Below are 16831 nucleotides of genomic sequence, written 5' to 3' on the forward strand. Positions count from 1 at the left end.
GAGGTGTTGGCTGATACACAAGCTGCGACACGTCAGGTGATTCAGTGGGGTCTGGATACGGCAGACTATGTTGCCAGGGTGATGGGCTCCTTGGTAGCTACCAAGAGGCATGCCTGGTTGAGATCTTCTAGATTTTCTCCGACTGGGCAGGCCCCTTTGCTTGATCTGCCTTTTGATGGATCTAGGCTCTTTGGGACAAAGGCAGATTCTGTCCTACAATGCTTCAAGGATAGTAGGGCCACTGCCAGATCCTTAAGCCCGCAGTCCCAGTCTAGGGAAGATTTTGTGGGTTTGGAAAGGAGGCTTCCATTTGAGGATGTCAGCAGCAGCAGAAATCACTGTACAAGTCATATAGAGGCAAGGAAAGAAGCTGTCTGCGGGGGGCCTACCAGCAATAGTTCTCCTCCTCCATCTCTCCTGTTCCCCCTACTGGTTCTACAGGGAAGCAGCTCTAGCTCCCCCATCATGGAGTATGTTGGTCCTGTAGGAGGCTGGGTGTCCCATTTTCTACAAAATTGGAAATCTGTTACATCAGATCTTTGGGTTTTGAATCTTGTTGAAAATATGTATGCCCTTTCTTTTCAGGAGTTTCCCCCCTCCTTGCCAGGACTGGTGTTCGGAGGACCATCTGTTGTTCCTGCAACAGGAGGTTCTAACTTTGCTTCAGGAAGGTACGATAGAGGTGGTTCCATAGCAGGAAAGGGGTTAGGTATGCTAATCCCGGCATTTCCTGATTTCCAAAAAGGACGGTCGGTTGAGGCCGATGCTAGACCTCGGGGTCTTGAATTTTTACCTCAAGCAGGAGAAGTTCAAGATGTTGACCCTAGCTCAGGTTCTTCTGGTGCTGCAGCAGGAAGACTGGATGGTGTTGATCAATTTGCAGGATGCGTGTTTTCACTTTGCCATCCTGAAGTCGCATTGGAAGTATCTCCGTTGCACGGTGGGATCCCAACACTACCAGTTTGCGGTTCTTCAGTTCGGGCTTACTTCTGCACCACGAGTCTTCACAAAGGTGATGGCAGTGGTTGCAGCTCATCTCAAAGTCGGGATCCCGGTATTCCCATATCTGGACAACTGGCTACTCAAGGCACAGTCTCCAGAGTTGGTGCTGCATCATCTGCAGTTAACAGCTCGACTCTTGTTCGACTTGGGGTTTCAATAAATTCACCCAAATCTCACCTAGTGCCCTCTCAGCAAAAACCTGTTCATGGGGGCAGTACTGGACACTACTTTGAATCGTGCCTTCCCGCCGCCACAGAGGATTTTAAACATCCAGGCTATGATTCTGTTGTTTCAAGAAGGAGCGGAAGTTCCAGTCCTGAAGGTCTTGCGCCTGCTTAGTCTGTTCGCTTCCTGCATACTGTTGGTCAACCATGCATGGTGGTATATTAGGGCCCTCCAGTGGGACCTCCGCAGGCAGTGGTTTCAGCACAATGGAGATCTCAGGGAGGTAGTCAGAATCTCCGGAGACACTGCAGCTGGCCTTTTAGGATGGAGTGTTGCGGGCACCTGTCTCAAGGGAAGTCGATTCAAATTCCTTCTCCGGTGGCTACCGTGATAACGGCTGCCTCCACTCTAGGGTAGGGTGCTCATCTGGGGGATCTGTAGATCAAGGGTCTTTGGTCTCCAGAGGAGAGATTGCTTCACATCAATCTCCTGGAATTGTGGGCGATACATTTGATACTCAAGGCCTTTCTTCACTCCCATCGCAGTCAGTCAGTTCTGGTCCATCGCGGACAACACTACTGCAATGTGGTACATTAATAAACAGGGAGGGGTAGGTTGTTTCGTCTCTGCAGAGAGGCTCTGCGGCTCTGGTCCTGGTCTCAGGACCATCAGATTTTTGTGATCGCAAATCACCTGGCCGGAGTACTGAATGTTCGTGTGGACAGTCTCAGTCGCCAATTCTCGGCCGATCACGAGTGTTGTCTTCATCTGGAGGTGGTCCATCACGTCTTCAGGATGTGGGGTTTCCTCGGTTGGACCTGTTTGCCACTCATATGAACATGCACTGCCTGTCGTTCTGCAGTCTACAGTATCCGATGGGGGGAGCATTGGGGGACACGTTTCAGTTGGATTATGGCTCGCAACTCCTCTATGTGTTTCCTCCCACACCCTTGATCCCTCGAGTTCTGAGAAAGATTCGTCAAGACTGGGCCCAAGTCATATTGATCGGCCCGGATTGGCCAAGAAGGGTGTGGTACACAGACCTCCTTAACCTCTCATCACACCCTCCGCTCCGTATCCCTCTCAGGCCAGATCTCCAATCACAGTTGCAGGGGCAGGTTCTACACCCCCATGCCTGGAGATTGAACAGGGCAATCTGAGTTTTTTATCTCGCCCAACGGATGTGTGGATGTTATTTTATCGGCAAGAAGACACTCCAGCAAATCTGTTTACTCCTGCAGATGGGCCAGATTTGTGAAATGGTGTGGAGAGAGGTCAATTGATCCTTTGAAGGCCAATTTATCCGATGTGCTTAGCTTTTCGCTTTTACTAGCCCAGCAAGGTTGTGCTGTGGCTACTGTTAAATGTTACTTGTCTACTTTGTCAGCCTTCCTTTGTTTGCCAGACCAGCCTTCATTGTTAAAGTCCCCAATAGTTTTGAGGTTCATTAGGGACCTCGTTAATACATTTTGCCCACTCCATTCATTATGCCTCAGTGGGGCTTGAATTTGGTTCTGACTTTCCTGATGGTTTCTCCTTTTGAGCCTCATCACAGTTGCCCGTTGAGGCTTCTTGCATTCAAAACTGTGTTTCTGGTTGCTATTACGTCTGCTAGGAGGGTCAGTGAGCTTCAGGATCTTAGTTCTAAGCCTCCCTTTACCAGCATCCATGCAGACAAGGTGGTTCTTAGGACCAGAGCTGCTTTCCTGCCTAAGATGGGTACACCTTTTCATCTAGGGCAGTCTATCACCTTACCTACCTTCTATCCTCCCTCACCCTTCCAAGGAGGAGGAGAGGCTTCACCGCCTTGATCATCAAAGGGAGGTAAGCTTCAACTTGGACAGAACCAAGGACTTGAGGCTGGACGACCAGCTCTTTGTTGGTTAGGTGGGACAAATGAAGGGCAAAGCTTCACATAAGAGAACACTTTCCAGGTGGATCATCTTGTGCATCAAGATCTGCTACGCCTTGGCCAAGAAGGAGCCACCTGAAGGTATTAGAGCTCATTCGACTAGAACAAAGTCTACTACTTCAGCTTTGGCTAGAGGTATCCTTGTGGCGGACATCTGTAAGGCAGCATCATGGGCCTCCCCCCACACTTTCGCGAAGCATTATTGCTTGGATTCAGAGGTGAGGAGGGACGGCCATTTTGCACGTTCTATGCTGCAGGACTTTTTGGTGTGAGTAGGTGGACACTCTGCCAGGAGAGGGACTGCTTGGGGATTCAATTGAAAAGGTGAGGAATCCACAGGCAGATGTATCCATCAGAAGAACAAGTTACTTACCTTCGGTAACGCTTTTTTTGTGGTGGATACAGTATCTGCCTGTGGATTCCTCACTGACCCTCCCTCCTCGCTGTTGTTTACCTACGTATACCGAAAAGGTTTTTGTGCTTGTCTTTTTTCTACTTCTATGTAATTTGCCTTGCTGAGATGCTTGTTTTAGGAAAGGTCTTAGTTTCAGCTTTTCCTGTATTGTCCTGCTTATTTCATTTATATACTGGGTATATTTGTGTACATATTGTATACTATGTATACTTACAATATGTTGTCAGTCCACCCGTTCACCTCGAAGGCACGGAAAAAATAGGTGAAACTGACGTCCGCATGCTGACGATGTCCTCTTATGGCTCCGGTGACGTCATATGGAGTCGCGAGCGGAGCCGTGCTATTGTGATGTCTTCATCGGCATGGGGAAAAAGTTTCTGTGGAATTCTGGCGCAGGGATGATTCAAAAGGTGAGGAATCCACAGACAGATACTGTATCCACCAGAAAAAGCGTTACCGAAGTTAAGTAACTTGTTCTTCTTTACCTTTTTGACTGATGTGTATCTTCTTCACACACTTTCACAAACCACGGTAAGTACAACGGGCACAAATGTGACCATTGCTCTTTGTGGCCCCAGAGAGGTGAAGGTCTGGTGGAATGTGTAACCTGAACCCCTTTATAACCCATTGACAGCCAATGGAAGAAACTCACAATGCCTTCAGCCTCCGCTCCAGAGCTCTCAGCTGTGCCCGTCATTAACACCAGTGGTTAATTTGTAACAAAATAAGTGCTGGGGCTCTCGTCAGGAGGCAGCTTGCACCAGCCCATTTCTCCTGTTAGCGCCACCTAAATCAGAATCAACTACTAACCATGAAAGTTGGGAGAGGATTTTGTGTAATGGCCAGAGCAACTGACTTCGGAGCTGGGGAACCAGGTTTGAGTCTCGGCGTCAGCTCAACATCCTGTGATTCTGGGCAAATCACATAATCTCCCCGTAAATGAATGTGTCCTTAACTGGTTCTCATGCTACGGTGCTGATTATTAATAAGGCTTCTGGTTTTCCATTTTTACTGATTTTTACAGATAAATACAGACAGAAAACAATGTGTTTCCTGTCTGTATTTGTTTTTAAAAGCGGGAAAAAATGAAAATGGAGCTTCTTGTGAGAAACTCTCAAATGCTGTATTTCATGAATTCTAGGCAACAGCTGAGCTGGCAGACAGCATGGAGGGTTAAACTACAGGATGAGATTTCCTTAAATACAGGCATATGGTTAACATATATTTGTAGTATGATGCTAATATGTACCTGTGAGTGTAGTCTTTTGTTATACCTGGCTGCTTACTTTGCTAAAAACGTGATAGGCATCCATGTTTGAGTGCACTTTGAAGAGTTATATAAACGCAGAAATATACCATTTTCGAGCTACATTCATTCTTGAAACACAAAATAAATGTGGATAAATACCAATAGGATGGCCAAATAATAAATATGGATAAATACAGACGGAAATGTTAAAAAAAAAGAATACCATAAAACCAGGAGCCCTAATTATTAAGTGCCATTGCTGAGCATCGGAAACCAGTGAATGCTGTTTAACACCTGTCTGCACACTGAACTCACCCAGCTACAACAGTTCACAGTACACTTTATACCACAGTCATATACTGAATAAGGAACTCTAAAGAAACATTTCAGAAAAATATAATACTCTTAGAGATTTATTTATTTATTGGTTTTGTAGAGTGCCTGAATCACCCCCGGAGGGGTATATCTGCGCTGTGGACGTGCAACAGTAGGCCGAAGAAAGAACCAGATTAAAATAATACAGTTTTGAGGAGCCTTCTAAATTGAAGATAGTCAAGGCATTGTCTCAGATGGGTGGGAAGCTGGTTCCAATAGAGGGGGGCAAGGTGAGAGAAAGCTTTCCCACCCATCCTTGATTTTTAAAACCGAGGAACAATGAGAAGAGATTTGGTTCCTGAGCGGAGAGACCTTGAAGGAATATAGTTGGTAAATTTCCTTACGAGATAAGTGGGGCCCTTGCCATACTCGGCCTTGCGGATGATGCAGCAGATTTTAAACTTAATTCGCTTGCGTACCGGGAGGCAGTGAAGCTGTTGGGGAAGGGAGGCCGTTCTCAGTGGGGCATTCGAGACAAGGCAAGCCGCGGTGTTTTGGACTACCTGTAGTATGCTCAGCGAGGACTCATTGGCAGAGACCAGGAGGGTGTTACAGTAGTCTAGGCGGCTTAGTACTAATGCCTGAATACTGAATAAGAGTTTTTCGCCGTAACATTCCAGGCACATGAAAACAGGAGCCAGCGGTGTAAACCACATGTTCTTTCATGGTCAGTGTCTGGTCTAGGCGTTTGCCGAGATTCTTGACAGCAGTTTTGGGTACAGGGGAGTCGCCCAGATCCACCAGCCACCAATCAGGTGACCACAGCAGTGGTGCATCTCCGAAGAGCATGCTCTCGGTCTTCCCTGCGTTAGGCTGAAGGAAATTGCTCCTCATCCAGTTAGATATGGCTATCATACCTTTGGAGAAGGTGTACTGGGCCATAAGAGTGGACTTATTAAACGAAAATAAAAGTGGAGTATCATCAGCATAAGAAATGGGTGTGAAACCTAATGTCCTAAGTAAGTCTGCAAGGGGAGTGATGTTAATGTTGAACAAAGTAGGGCTCAAACAAGAGCCCTGAGGCACTCCCTTGGTCAGCTCCATGGTCTTTGAGCGAAAAGGGCCAAGGTTAATGGTTTGGGAGCGGAGGGAAAGAAAGCTCGTCATCCACTGAAGAGCCAATTCTTTGAGTCCAATTTCCTTCAGTCTCCTGACCAGAATCTGGTGGGAGACCATGTCGAATGCAGCTGAGAGATCAATCAGCACGAGTAATACTGATTGTCCGCTGTCCAAAGTTATCCTTATGTTGTCAGTGACAGCAATCGGGGCTGACTCAGTGCTATCTAAGCTTGTGCCTGAATCCAGATTGAGAGGATCAAGGCTTCCGGAGGATTCAACATGGTCAGACAGATGTTTATTGATGTGCTTTTCCAGTAACTTGCTCAGGAGGGGTAGTAGAGAAATAGGCCGGATGTTGGACAAGTCATCCATAGGGCCTTAGTATTCTTGCGAATAGGAATGACCTGAGCAGCCTTCCATACAGTGGGAAGATGTCCCTCTCTTATTGAGAGATTGAGAAGCGAACAATTAGGCGCGGAAAGTTGTTTAGAAAGTGAGGAAGACATTTTTGCTGGAATGATGTCTGAGGGAGAACCTGATTTTACTGTAAGTAGCAATGATTCCATAAAGTCATAAGTGAGAGGGGGAACATTTTCCAACAGCTGCGATTTAGTGAGTGTAGGTGGGCTAAAAGATGTAGGAGCCTGCAGATGACTCCCAGAGGAGGTGATCATAGATCAGCTCAATTTTCCGTGTGAGATGCATTGCTATTTTATCACAGAGTACTTGAGCGGGGGCCTCCTCATTGTCACAAGCTTCTGGGTTGGTGAAGGAGTTCAGAATCTGAAATAGGACTTTGGGGGTACTCCCTGCCTGGTTGAGATGTTGTGCGATATGGGCTTTTCGTGCAGCTTTTATGTTTTTATGATAGTGGGTCAGAGCGGTCTTGTATCTCTCTTTATCGTTCCCATCATGGGTTCGGTGCCATTGCCTCTCTAGATGTTTACACCACCGCAGTTTTTCTGTCTGAAGATCGGGTGAGAACCAGGCTGTCTGGGGGCGTCTGGCCATGCTAGGGTGCAGCTCCAAAGGGGCAAGTTGATCTATAACCGTTTTACAGAGGAATTGTGACGGGTCAGACCTTCCTCTATATTATTGATCCCCATTCCATGATGTAGTAGAAGCAGCTTGGAAAAGGTCTGAGGTGATTTTATACCATTGTCTACGGAGGTGATGGGAGGCCAGTCGGGACGCATCATACGCCTTGGGGCCTTTGATGTGAAAGTAGATTAATGAATGGTCCGTCCAGGTCAGCAGACGGGGAGGGTCGCATAGAATACTGGACGAGTTGGTGAGGATAAGGTTGAGTGTATGCCCTGCTGAATGTGTGGGTCCGTTGTTGATCTTAACTAATTCTAAGGAAGCTAGCACAGCCAGAAGCGCCGAGGCATTTAGATTTGTAATGCACTCACTATGTACATTGAAATCGCCCAGCAGTAGAATTCTTTTTGTGGAAATAACGTGGGGAGCTATCAGTTCCATAAGTTGAAGTGAAAAATCGGAAAGGGGGCCAGGAGGTCGGTAGACTAAGGAAGGCTTCCAACTGTATTTTGGAAGCAGGTCAATACGAAAGACTAAGATTTCAATCTTTTTGTTGCCTCTTTGCTCAAGTATTGATACTTTGATACGATCTTTATGAACAATGGCTAGCCCTCCCCCACTTTAGGCTGTCTATCCAATCTTTGGATGTCGTAGCCCTCTGGGACTGCTACTGTAATAGCGGGGGGAGCTGGGTTTAAGCCAGGTTTCCATCAGGCATTCTATGTCCTGATTCTCTGAAGTAAGTAGGTCCCACACCTCTACCGCATGTTTTGGCAGGGATCTAACATTACTTAGAAAACCTATCCAGCTGTGACTGGAATTGTTTGGGAGATTCTTTGAAGCTGTTAATGAGTGAGTAACATTGTTAAGGGTGAAATGTCCTTTGTCCTGGTGAGAGGCACTAGGGTCACTGTGCTTTGGTTCTGTTTTGAGGCTTTGAAACTGGCAAGATTTGAAAGAGAAGGGCCCCTCCATTGCAGGAAATGTCCCGGCCAAACCCCATGAATGAAGAGAGCACCGGGTGGCAAGCCTCTTCTGATGTCAAGTATATCAAGCTTTGAATAAGTTAATTTATGACTAATACCCCGTTTTGGCCCGAAATGGGCAGGGGTCCTGCCTCCTGGCGACCACTGGACGCCGATGGGTTTGCATTTGGCACACCAGCGGCGCGCCGGTGTCAGGCCGGGCATCCGGTTTTATGGAGGGGGTTAGACAGCTAGACCGCCAACGTCCCTCTCAGCCCGGAAGTAGCCCTTCTCTCCCTCCACACAAACGGGATGAGCCCACGGTGGACCAGAGGATTGTAAGATCTTGTGAAACATTTGAATTGTAAACAGGGACTGCATCCTTGACATGGATTAGTTTAAGGATTTTTACAGTGATTGTTGAGAAATTGATAGTTCTTTTGAGAATAAAGTTAAGCCCAGACATATAAGGCCCGGTATGAACCCAGATCAAAGTCAGTCTTTAATTCCTGCCAGGTCATACATCTGGCAGGACCCATCCCACTTGTAGTCCTGTTGTGAGCAGTATGAGATTCTGGAACTCTTGACTAGTTTGGGTAAGTGGTAGTGGGAGCTTTGAAGGAAGATGACACTCGTGGGCAGTGCAAGGTGCTACCAAAGGCACGGCAGACAACTGGTTGAATTGGCACCAGCACAACTTTGGAAAGATGGCACTTAACGGTTGTGTGGGATGCAGTGGCGTAGCTTGGTCAGTAAGATGGGGAGGGGGTGATCTTCAGATTTTCCGACAATCAGGCTGGCATATACTGTTTAAATACATTATACGACAAGCAGGGTGCATTAGAGGGGCTCAAAAGACAGTGGAAAGGAAGAGGAATGTGGATTAGTAGGAGTACTAAGAGAGAAAACACAATATTTTGTAAAATAACCAATATTTTCGAGGACTTTCAAAACAGAGCGGGAGAGAAAGTGTGTGTTTTTTTCTGTGTGCATGTCAAAATTGCTGGTGAAATCCGACTGGCATCTCACCATACCTACTGAAAGCACCTGTACCCAACAATTTATCAGAAAACACATTTGTTAGGGGGGTGTAACACCCCAAACACCCCCCCTCCCGAAGCTATGAACCTGGTGAGATGCTGGCAGTGTTCTTATTGTGGGTAGCTTACACTCAATGGCTGTTTAAAAAGTAGGCGCTCTAGGAAATGCGAGGAGCTTACTTTGGTGGACAATGTGATGAGCTTGCAGTGGTAGGCAGCTGGAAGACCTGGCACTGGGGTCCTTGTGTGGTATTGGCACTGTGGACAATGTGAGTGTCTTGCTCTTGTGGCCAGTTAGAGTCACTGGCATTGGTAGCATTTTTGTGAGGATGGCACTTACGGGCAGTGTGAAGACCAGTATTGGTAGTCTATGTGAGATGGTGCCATTGGAGTGTATTTTGTGCAACTGGCACTGTGAGGCTTTCTTTCTCAGAAGGTGACAGTTGTAGGCAGTGTACAGGACTTGAGCCCAATGTCAGTGTGATTAGGGCACATGGTGTGCGTGTGAATCTGTGGCACTGGTGGCCATTGTGAGAAGGTGACACTGCTGAACAGTGTGTGGACCTGGTATTGGTGGACAATTTAAGAAGTTGACATTAGTGACAATGACAATGTCCAGTGGGGATGCTTGTGACAAAGCAAGGAGATGACACTGATTGGCAGTGTGAGAATGTGTCAGTCCTTTGCAGTGGAAGAGGGTGGCACCAATGGGCACTATAAGGAAATAGCACTGATAAGTTTTGGGACTCAGTGCCCATGGTAGGGAGTGCGAGAAGGAAGTACTGGCATGTACTGTGCAGGGCCGAAACTGGTGAGCAGTGGGAGAAGTTGGTACATGTAGGTCGTGTGCAGTGTTTAATTTGTAATAAAAAATAAGTGCCAGGGCCCTCACCAGGAGGCCACTTCCACTTGCACTGCTCATTCCTGCTGTCAGCGCTGCCAATTAGTCACAACACAACTTCTAAAAATCAAATTCCTACTAGTGGGACAATTCTGACTATTCCAAGCCCCAAAAGCTACAAGAATGGCTTCGGCAGCAGCTATCAGTCACTTTTATTGTATATTGAATTAATAAACAACTGTTGGTGTGCTTGCCTCTAAATTAGACAAACAGCACCACCATGAGGTAGACTGTTGTAAGTGTGGTGTTGGCAGTTAAGTGCCGGTGCCAAGCACCAGAAAGCACTGGCTCAAATGAAGCGCTGGTAGTGTGATATGGTAGCACAAGGGAGTAGTGTGAGGTGGCCCTGGTATTCAGTATGAGAAAGTGGCACTCATGGGTAGTATACAGAACTGACATTGGTAGGCAGTATGATAAGAAGGCACTAGCGAGGAATGAGCAGAACTGGCGTTGGGCACAGTAAGAAGCTGGCACTGGTGAGAAGCTTGAGAAGGTGTCACTGAAGGCCAGAGTGTTGCAAGGAGATGGTGGACAGCATGAAACTATGACAATGGTCGGCACTGTGGGCAGTTGGAGGAACTGGCAACAGTGAGCAGTGAAGGCGCTGCCACTGGTGTGCAGTATGAAAAGAAACAAGACTTGATAATGTTATACCCCTGTGTTTTTAAATTCTCTCTTCTTGTTACCTTCCTCTGTAATTCGTCACTACTCCGACACAATCACCCCTCTGACTCTTCCCCTCCAAAACCCCTTTTTACTCATCCAAAAGCCTCCTCCTACTGCTATGACCTCAGAAAATAAATCCAAACCCTTCACTCTTCTATCCCTCCACTATCCTTTTCAATCAAAATAACAGAGTAACATGTTCACTTCCCTAATCCCATATTCCACCATACTAATTCATCACTAATCCTTTATGGGTTCCAGAGGAGCGTGCTACTCGCCAATAATGTGTTTCAACACCCCATCAGGGTTACAAGCGCTATATAAATGCAAACCTTTTTCCCTTTTCTACCCCTCTCCAACCCTTCTCAATCCAAATAACTTACATATCCACCACTCAAATTACTTTCAGGCTTCGCCATACTAATTCAACACTAATTCTTATAGGTTCTAGAGTAGCGTGCTACTCGCCAAAAAAGCGCTTAAAACCCCATCAGGGGTGGCAAGCGCTATATAAATACAAACCTCTTTCCCGTCACCTACCCTTCTCTATCTAAATAACTAAATAATATATCCACCACTCAAATTACTTAATATTTCACTATATTCATTTTCAACACTAATCCTTTATGGGTTCCGGGGTAGCGTGCTACTCGCCAGAAAAGTGCTTCAACACTCATCAGGGGTAACAGGTGCTACATGAATGCAAACCTTTTTATCCCCTTCTATCCCTCAGCTATCCTTCTCACTCCAAATAACTGACTAATAGCCACCACTCAAATTACTTTCATATTTCACCATACTAATTCACCACTAATCCTTTATGGGTTTCTAGAGTAGCGTGCTTCAACACCCCATCAGGGGTAACAAGCGCTATATAAATACAAACCTTTTTTCCTCTTATATCCTTCTGCTATCCTTCAGAATCCAAATAACTGACTAACCTATCCACCACTTAAAATGACTTGCATGTTTCACTATACTAATTCAACACTAATCCTCTATGGGTCCTGGAGTAGCATGCTACTTGCCAAAAAGGCGCTTAGACGCCACGTGAGGGGTAGTAAGCCCTATATCAATACAATACAATACAATCTATTAACAGCCATCCACCTCGCACAACTCATCTTCTTTGGGTCTCTCTCCCTCTCTCTTTCTAGCCTTCTTTCTCAATATAGTCAATCTTTTCTTTCTCCCTCTCTACCTCCTCCTATTCTCTGTATCTTCTATGCCTCACTGTGTTCTCTGAGGCTCTAAATCTTTGCCACTACCCTCCCTTTGCTGTCTCTATTCCACCACACACCTCTCTTGCTGCCATGTGCAATCTGCTCTCCATGTCACTGTGCTTTCGTTCTTGTCCTATTGTCTGTACCTTTCTCACCTCACTCTCTCGTGCTGCCTTCATTCCTTCTTTATCAATCTCACTGCTTTTCATTGGTTTTCCTCCTCTTCTCGTCTCTTCCTTCCCACTCCAAAACCTGCGACGTTGTTGCCTTTTCCTTCCCTAACCCCCTGTCCATGAATTTATTTTCATTCTGTGCCCTCTTGCCACACTCCTGTTGCTGCCACCGCTCTTACACATTGACACTGGTAAGCATATATTTTCTATACCTAACTCCACATTTATGTACCCTGCCTGACTAGATGTATATCTTCGAGGTGCATAGATTTGGAGTCAAGAATAGTAAATCTATACTTCCTCCAGATGCACTTACCTTTCGATATTTTGTCCCTCAATATCCTTTCCACGAAATGAATGTATTACAGTATTCTAGCGTCGATATTCCTTTGTACAATCCATTTATTCACGTTCTCCCATTTCTACATCTCTCCCTTACACTCTTCCACAATACCTCTTTTACTGGTTCTTTGAGTCTCTCGCCTCCTATTTCGTCTCTCTGTATTCATCAGTCTCTCCTCCTCTTTGTCTCCTCGTTGTAATCTTCTGTCCCTTTTCAACCTTCCTCTATTTCTCCTTTCTCACTTCTTTATGTCTTGCTTTTTCCAGCGCAGTCCAAAAGTCACTTTTTCTCAATTTTTCCTCATACTTCTTTTCTCTTTGTCCTTCTACATTTCTCCACTTTCAACGCCCATCCATTTCTCTCCCCACTCTAATCCTCCTTCTGAACTTTCTTCCATTTCTCCTGTCACTTCCATACTCAGTCTCTCTCCTCACTCATATTCCACGTTCTTCTTCCTTCATTGGTCTTTTCCCGCCTATTCCTGTACCTTCTGAATCTTCCCTTCCTTTCTCACCTTCCTCTGTTTTCTCGCTCCCCTGCTTTCTTCCTTTAGTCTCCTCACTAAACCCCCTTTCTCTTGCTCCACTCCCCTCGCCCCCTTCTCTCCGCAGATGAGGGATTCTGAAACTTGGCAGTTCCGCGCCGCTGCTTTCATGTGTCCAGGGGAAGACAAAGCGACTGCCGCCGAACCTAGCGCCGAGATGATGGAGAAGGCGGCCGTCCCGGCGCGTTCCCCGGGGGAGCGGCAGAGCCCTGCGCAGACCACTTCGCCACCAATTAGTCCCTCTACGGCTAACAAGAGTGACTGTCCAGCAAGCACGTCCCCCGCCTCCGGCAAGTCCACCGGGGACAGCCCGCGGGGCTCCGCAGACGAGCCCGTCTCCACGGCGACAGTGGGTCCCTATCATGGGCACGGCCTGCCCCCCAACGTGCCAGTTATCAGCCTTGGATACAGTAGGCCTCCCCGGGGGGTGCCCGGAAGAGAGCTGACCGCGCTGCACCCCATCCCACCATTGGTGCAGCTGACCAGCCGCGGAGGAGCCGCGCCGCGGACGATGGCCCTACCGGGCACGCTCCTGCCAGCACCCTACCACCAGCATCACCCTCACCACCCGTTCCTCAACAGGTCAGTGAACGCTGTTTGCTGTTTTATATTCAGCATGTTTCTAAAGCACTATCAGCCTGATTCATCAAGCCGAAATCGGCTCGTAAAGGGCCAGATTCTGAGAATCTGGCCCTTTGCGAGCGCAATTTTTGCATTTGGGATTCATCATCCCAAATGCAAAAATCGGTAATAGTGATTTCGCTATTTTGCGAGGAATTACATTTAAGGAATCTCTATTTGAGATTCCTTAAATGCAATTCATCATCCATTTAAAAATTGCGAATTCGCAATTTCGGCCCGCTATTTACCGCGAGGTCAAACCTCGTGGTAAATAGCGAAAACTTAGAAAAATGCTTTTAAAAGCATATTTCTAAGTTGCATGTTGCACACACACATGTCCTTTGGACATGTGTGTGCGCAACACCTGTTTCAATTTGCATTTAAGGGGTGCTACAGGGTGTCCGTTGGACACCCCTGGCACCCTTTAAATCGCTATCTAATTTGCGATTAGCAAATTGCTAATCGCAAATAAGGAATACTCCCCATTCATTCCTATGGGCCTTTTGGCCCATAGGAATGACTGGGGAGTTATTCCTTATTTGCGATTAGCAATTTGCTAATCGCAAATAAGGAATGTGTAGGAATCGCATTTCTTTATGCAATTTCTACATGAATCCCGTTTTGCAAGTCCTTAATAGCGATTCGTTATGAATCGCTATTAGGGGCTCGCAAAACGGGAGAATGATGAATCAGGCTGTATATGACCCCCGATCTAGGGGGTCATAAGGTAATGAGTAGCCACCACATGTTGTGATGTCAGGAGGCTGCTTATATAGTAGAAATGTCGCGAAATTGCCAGGGTTGTCCTGACGGGAAGATGACATAGGATGCATCTTACATGATGAAGTAGTGTGTGCCGTGTGGTATGTGCTCTTGCATAGCAAGCTGTGCCTCTTTGCGTCTTCCTAGTACATAGACCGTGTTCTTCGGTGTTGGGTGGTGAGGCAGGGCCGTCTTAACAGCTTTATAAGGGAAAAGGGGAGAAAGGCTGGGTCCTGTCTCTGACCGGCCGGACCACTCTTATATAGTAAACAAACAAAATTGCCGGGCAGTTTTAGTTAATGAAACGAATACGCACCTAGTATTACCAATTACTAGGCTGACAAACCATCTGTGTTTAGTCACTTATATTTTTTATGAAAAAAAGATGATCAAAAGATTTCATAGCATCAAAAGCGATTCACTTCACATTTATAAAGGTTCACAAATACATTGAAAAAACCATACATGATACATTAAATCAAAACATACACATATAACAATTGTGAAAACGTTAAATGAAGACAACTGTGAAATGCCTCAAAACAATTCCTTTTTAGAGGCACCAATCCTAAATGCAAATAAACAAGTGGACAGTTAAGAGAACAATCTAGCCTACTTGTTATAACCACCACTAGATACACATAAATCAGTTCAACGTACGGTGCACACCATAGGAAAACACAAAACTATGCGGCAATGTCAAGTTGTGTACAAATTATATTCCTATTGTGCCCTAACAAGTAAGTATCTGGGTGGGACTGGACGCCAGTCCCACCCAGATACTTACTTGTTAGGGCACAATAGGAATACAATTTGTACACAACTTGACATTGCCGCATAGTTTTGTGTTTTCCTATGGTGTGCACCGTACGTTGAACTGATTTATGTGTATCTAGTGGTGGTTATAACAAGTAGGCTAGATTGTTCTCTTAACTGTCCACTTGTTTATTTGCATTTAGGATTGGTGCCTCTAAAAAGGAATTGTTTTGAGGCATTTCACAGTTGTCTTCATTTAACGTTTTCACAATTGTTATATGTGTATGTTTTGATTTAATGTATCATGTATGGTTTTTTCAATGTATTTGTGAACCTTTATAAATGTGAAGTGAATCGCTTTTGATGCTATGAAATCTTTTGATCATCTTTTTTTCATAAAAAATATAAGTGACTAAACACAGATGGTTTGTCAGCCTAGTAATTGGTAATACTAGGTGCGTATTCGTTTCATTAATTAACAGCTTTATAGGCACACGGTAAAAGCAGGGCACTGGGCCCTGCCTACACAACCACTCACTGGAATACAAATGTAAATGATCAATAAAAGAAACTTATATTTATTGGTATCTCCAACCAGTGGTCGAAGTTGGAAAAAAAAGTAGGGGAACTGTGGGTGGAGAATCAGGGGGCGGAAATAACCGAAGATTGGATCAGTGGGCGGAGTCAGGGGTGTGGCTAGAAATAGCAAAACATACCCATTTTTAGTACGTTTAGCATTTCACTGACCAGTTACAGCTTATAACGTTGTTTAATTAAAACAATGGATAAACATGTTTATTTGAGGTTTAAAATAAACAATAGAAGAGTGTCCAATGCTATGAGTTCAAGCAAGACCACACAAGGGGAGCACGACAACGGCTTCAATTAAGACGTTTAAGTGGTTTATAGAAAGCCCTCACTCACCACCTAGTGATGACATGCTTCATCATTGGGCCCACCAAAGAGACCGAGTGTCTCTTCGGTGTGCTGCGACGCCAGATCTACTGCGGAGCGGGTTAGTGAGTTCAGGCAGTGTTGTTCGAAGAAAAAGTAACTAGTGAGTGTTGGATGGTTAAAAACAGTCCGTAGTGTATCAACAATAATAACTTTATTGGAATGATCACTAGGGAGAGACTTAAAATTATGTGTCTGGAAATTGCGTCCACAGTTAATAGAGTGGGAATTTCTTAAGTATCAGTCGACATGTTTCAGCCATGAAACGGTGTGATTTTACCTGGCATTCATCAGGACTTAAGTGAAATAAACCCTGGTGGAAATGGACGCGCTAAGGCCCACCCCAACCTAGGGACGGGAAAGTGAAAATTAACAAAATAGTGAAAAAGTGCAAAAATATTAGGAAGAAAAATTGCATCTACCTAATAACTCCTGGTTTAGGAGGCTTCCGACTTGAGCGTTTCTGCACTTTTCTGGTGTTCTTTGCAACAGGCATATTACCCCTCTGCGCTACCTTAGATGAGTAAAACAGCCACTAGACAAAACATGCTCTCATCTCTCTCCAGCAGGTACATTGATCACCAAAGTTATCCTGGCACTTGTATTGTTGACCGAAACCTGCTGAATATACAAAGAACTGTGCAGTGTTTTTAAAACTCCTGCAC

General features: G+C 45.6%; 2 protein-coding genes across 33 annotated transcripts in view; one reads left to right on the forward strand and one right to left on the reverse strand.

Moving 5' to 3' along the window:
* Positions 1–16831, forward strand: part of LYL1 (LYL1 basic helix-loop-helix family member) — a 266752-nt gene that overhangs the window by 56678 nt on the left and 193243 nt on the right. The window contains exon 2 of the mRNA XM_078684638.1: positions 13141–13655. Coding sequence (XP_078540764.1) covers positions 13141–13655 — 515 coding nt within the window. The remainder of the gene's footprint in view (positions 1–13140; positions 13656–16831) is intronic.
* NFIX (nuclear factor I X) overlaps positions 1–16831 on the reverse strand; it is a 5476577-nt gene that overhangs the window by 7964 nt on the left and 5451782 nt on the right. The window lies entirely within an intron of this gene.

This window comes from Lissotriton helveticus, chromosome 1_1, assembly GCF_964261635.1.
Source record: "Lissotriton helveticus chromosome 1_1, aLisHel1.1, whole genome shotgun sequence".
NCBI lineage: Eukaryota > Metazoa > Chordata > Amphibia > Caudata > Salamandridae > Lissotriton > Lissotriton helveticus.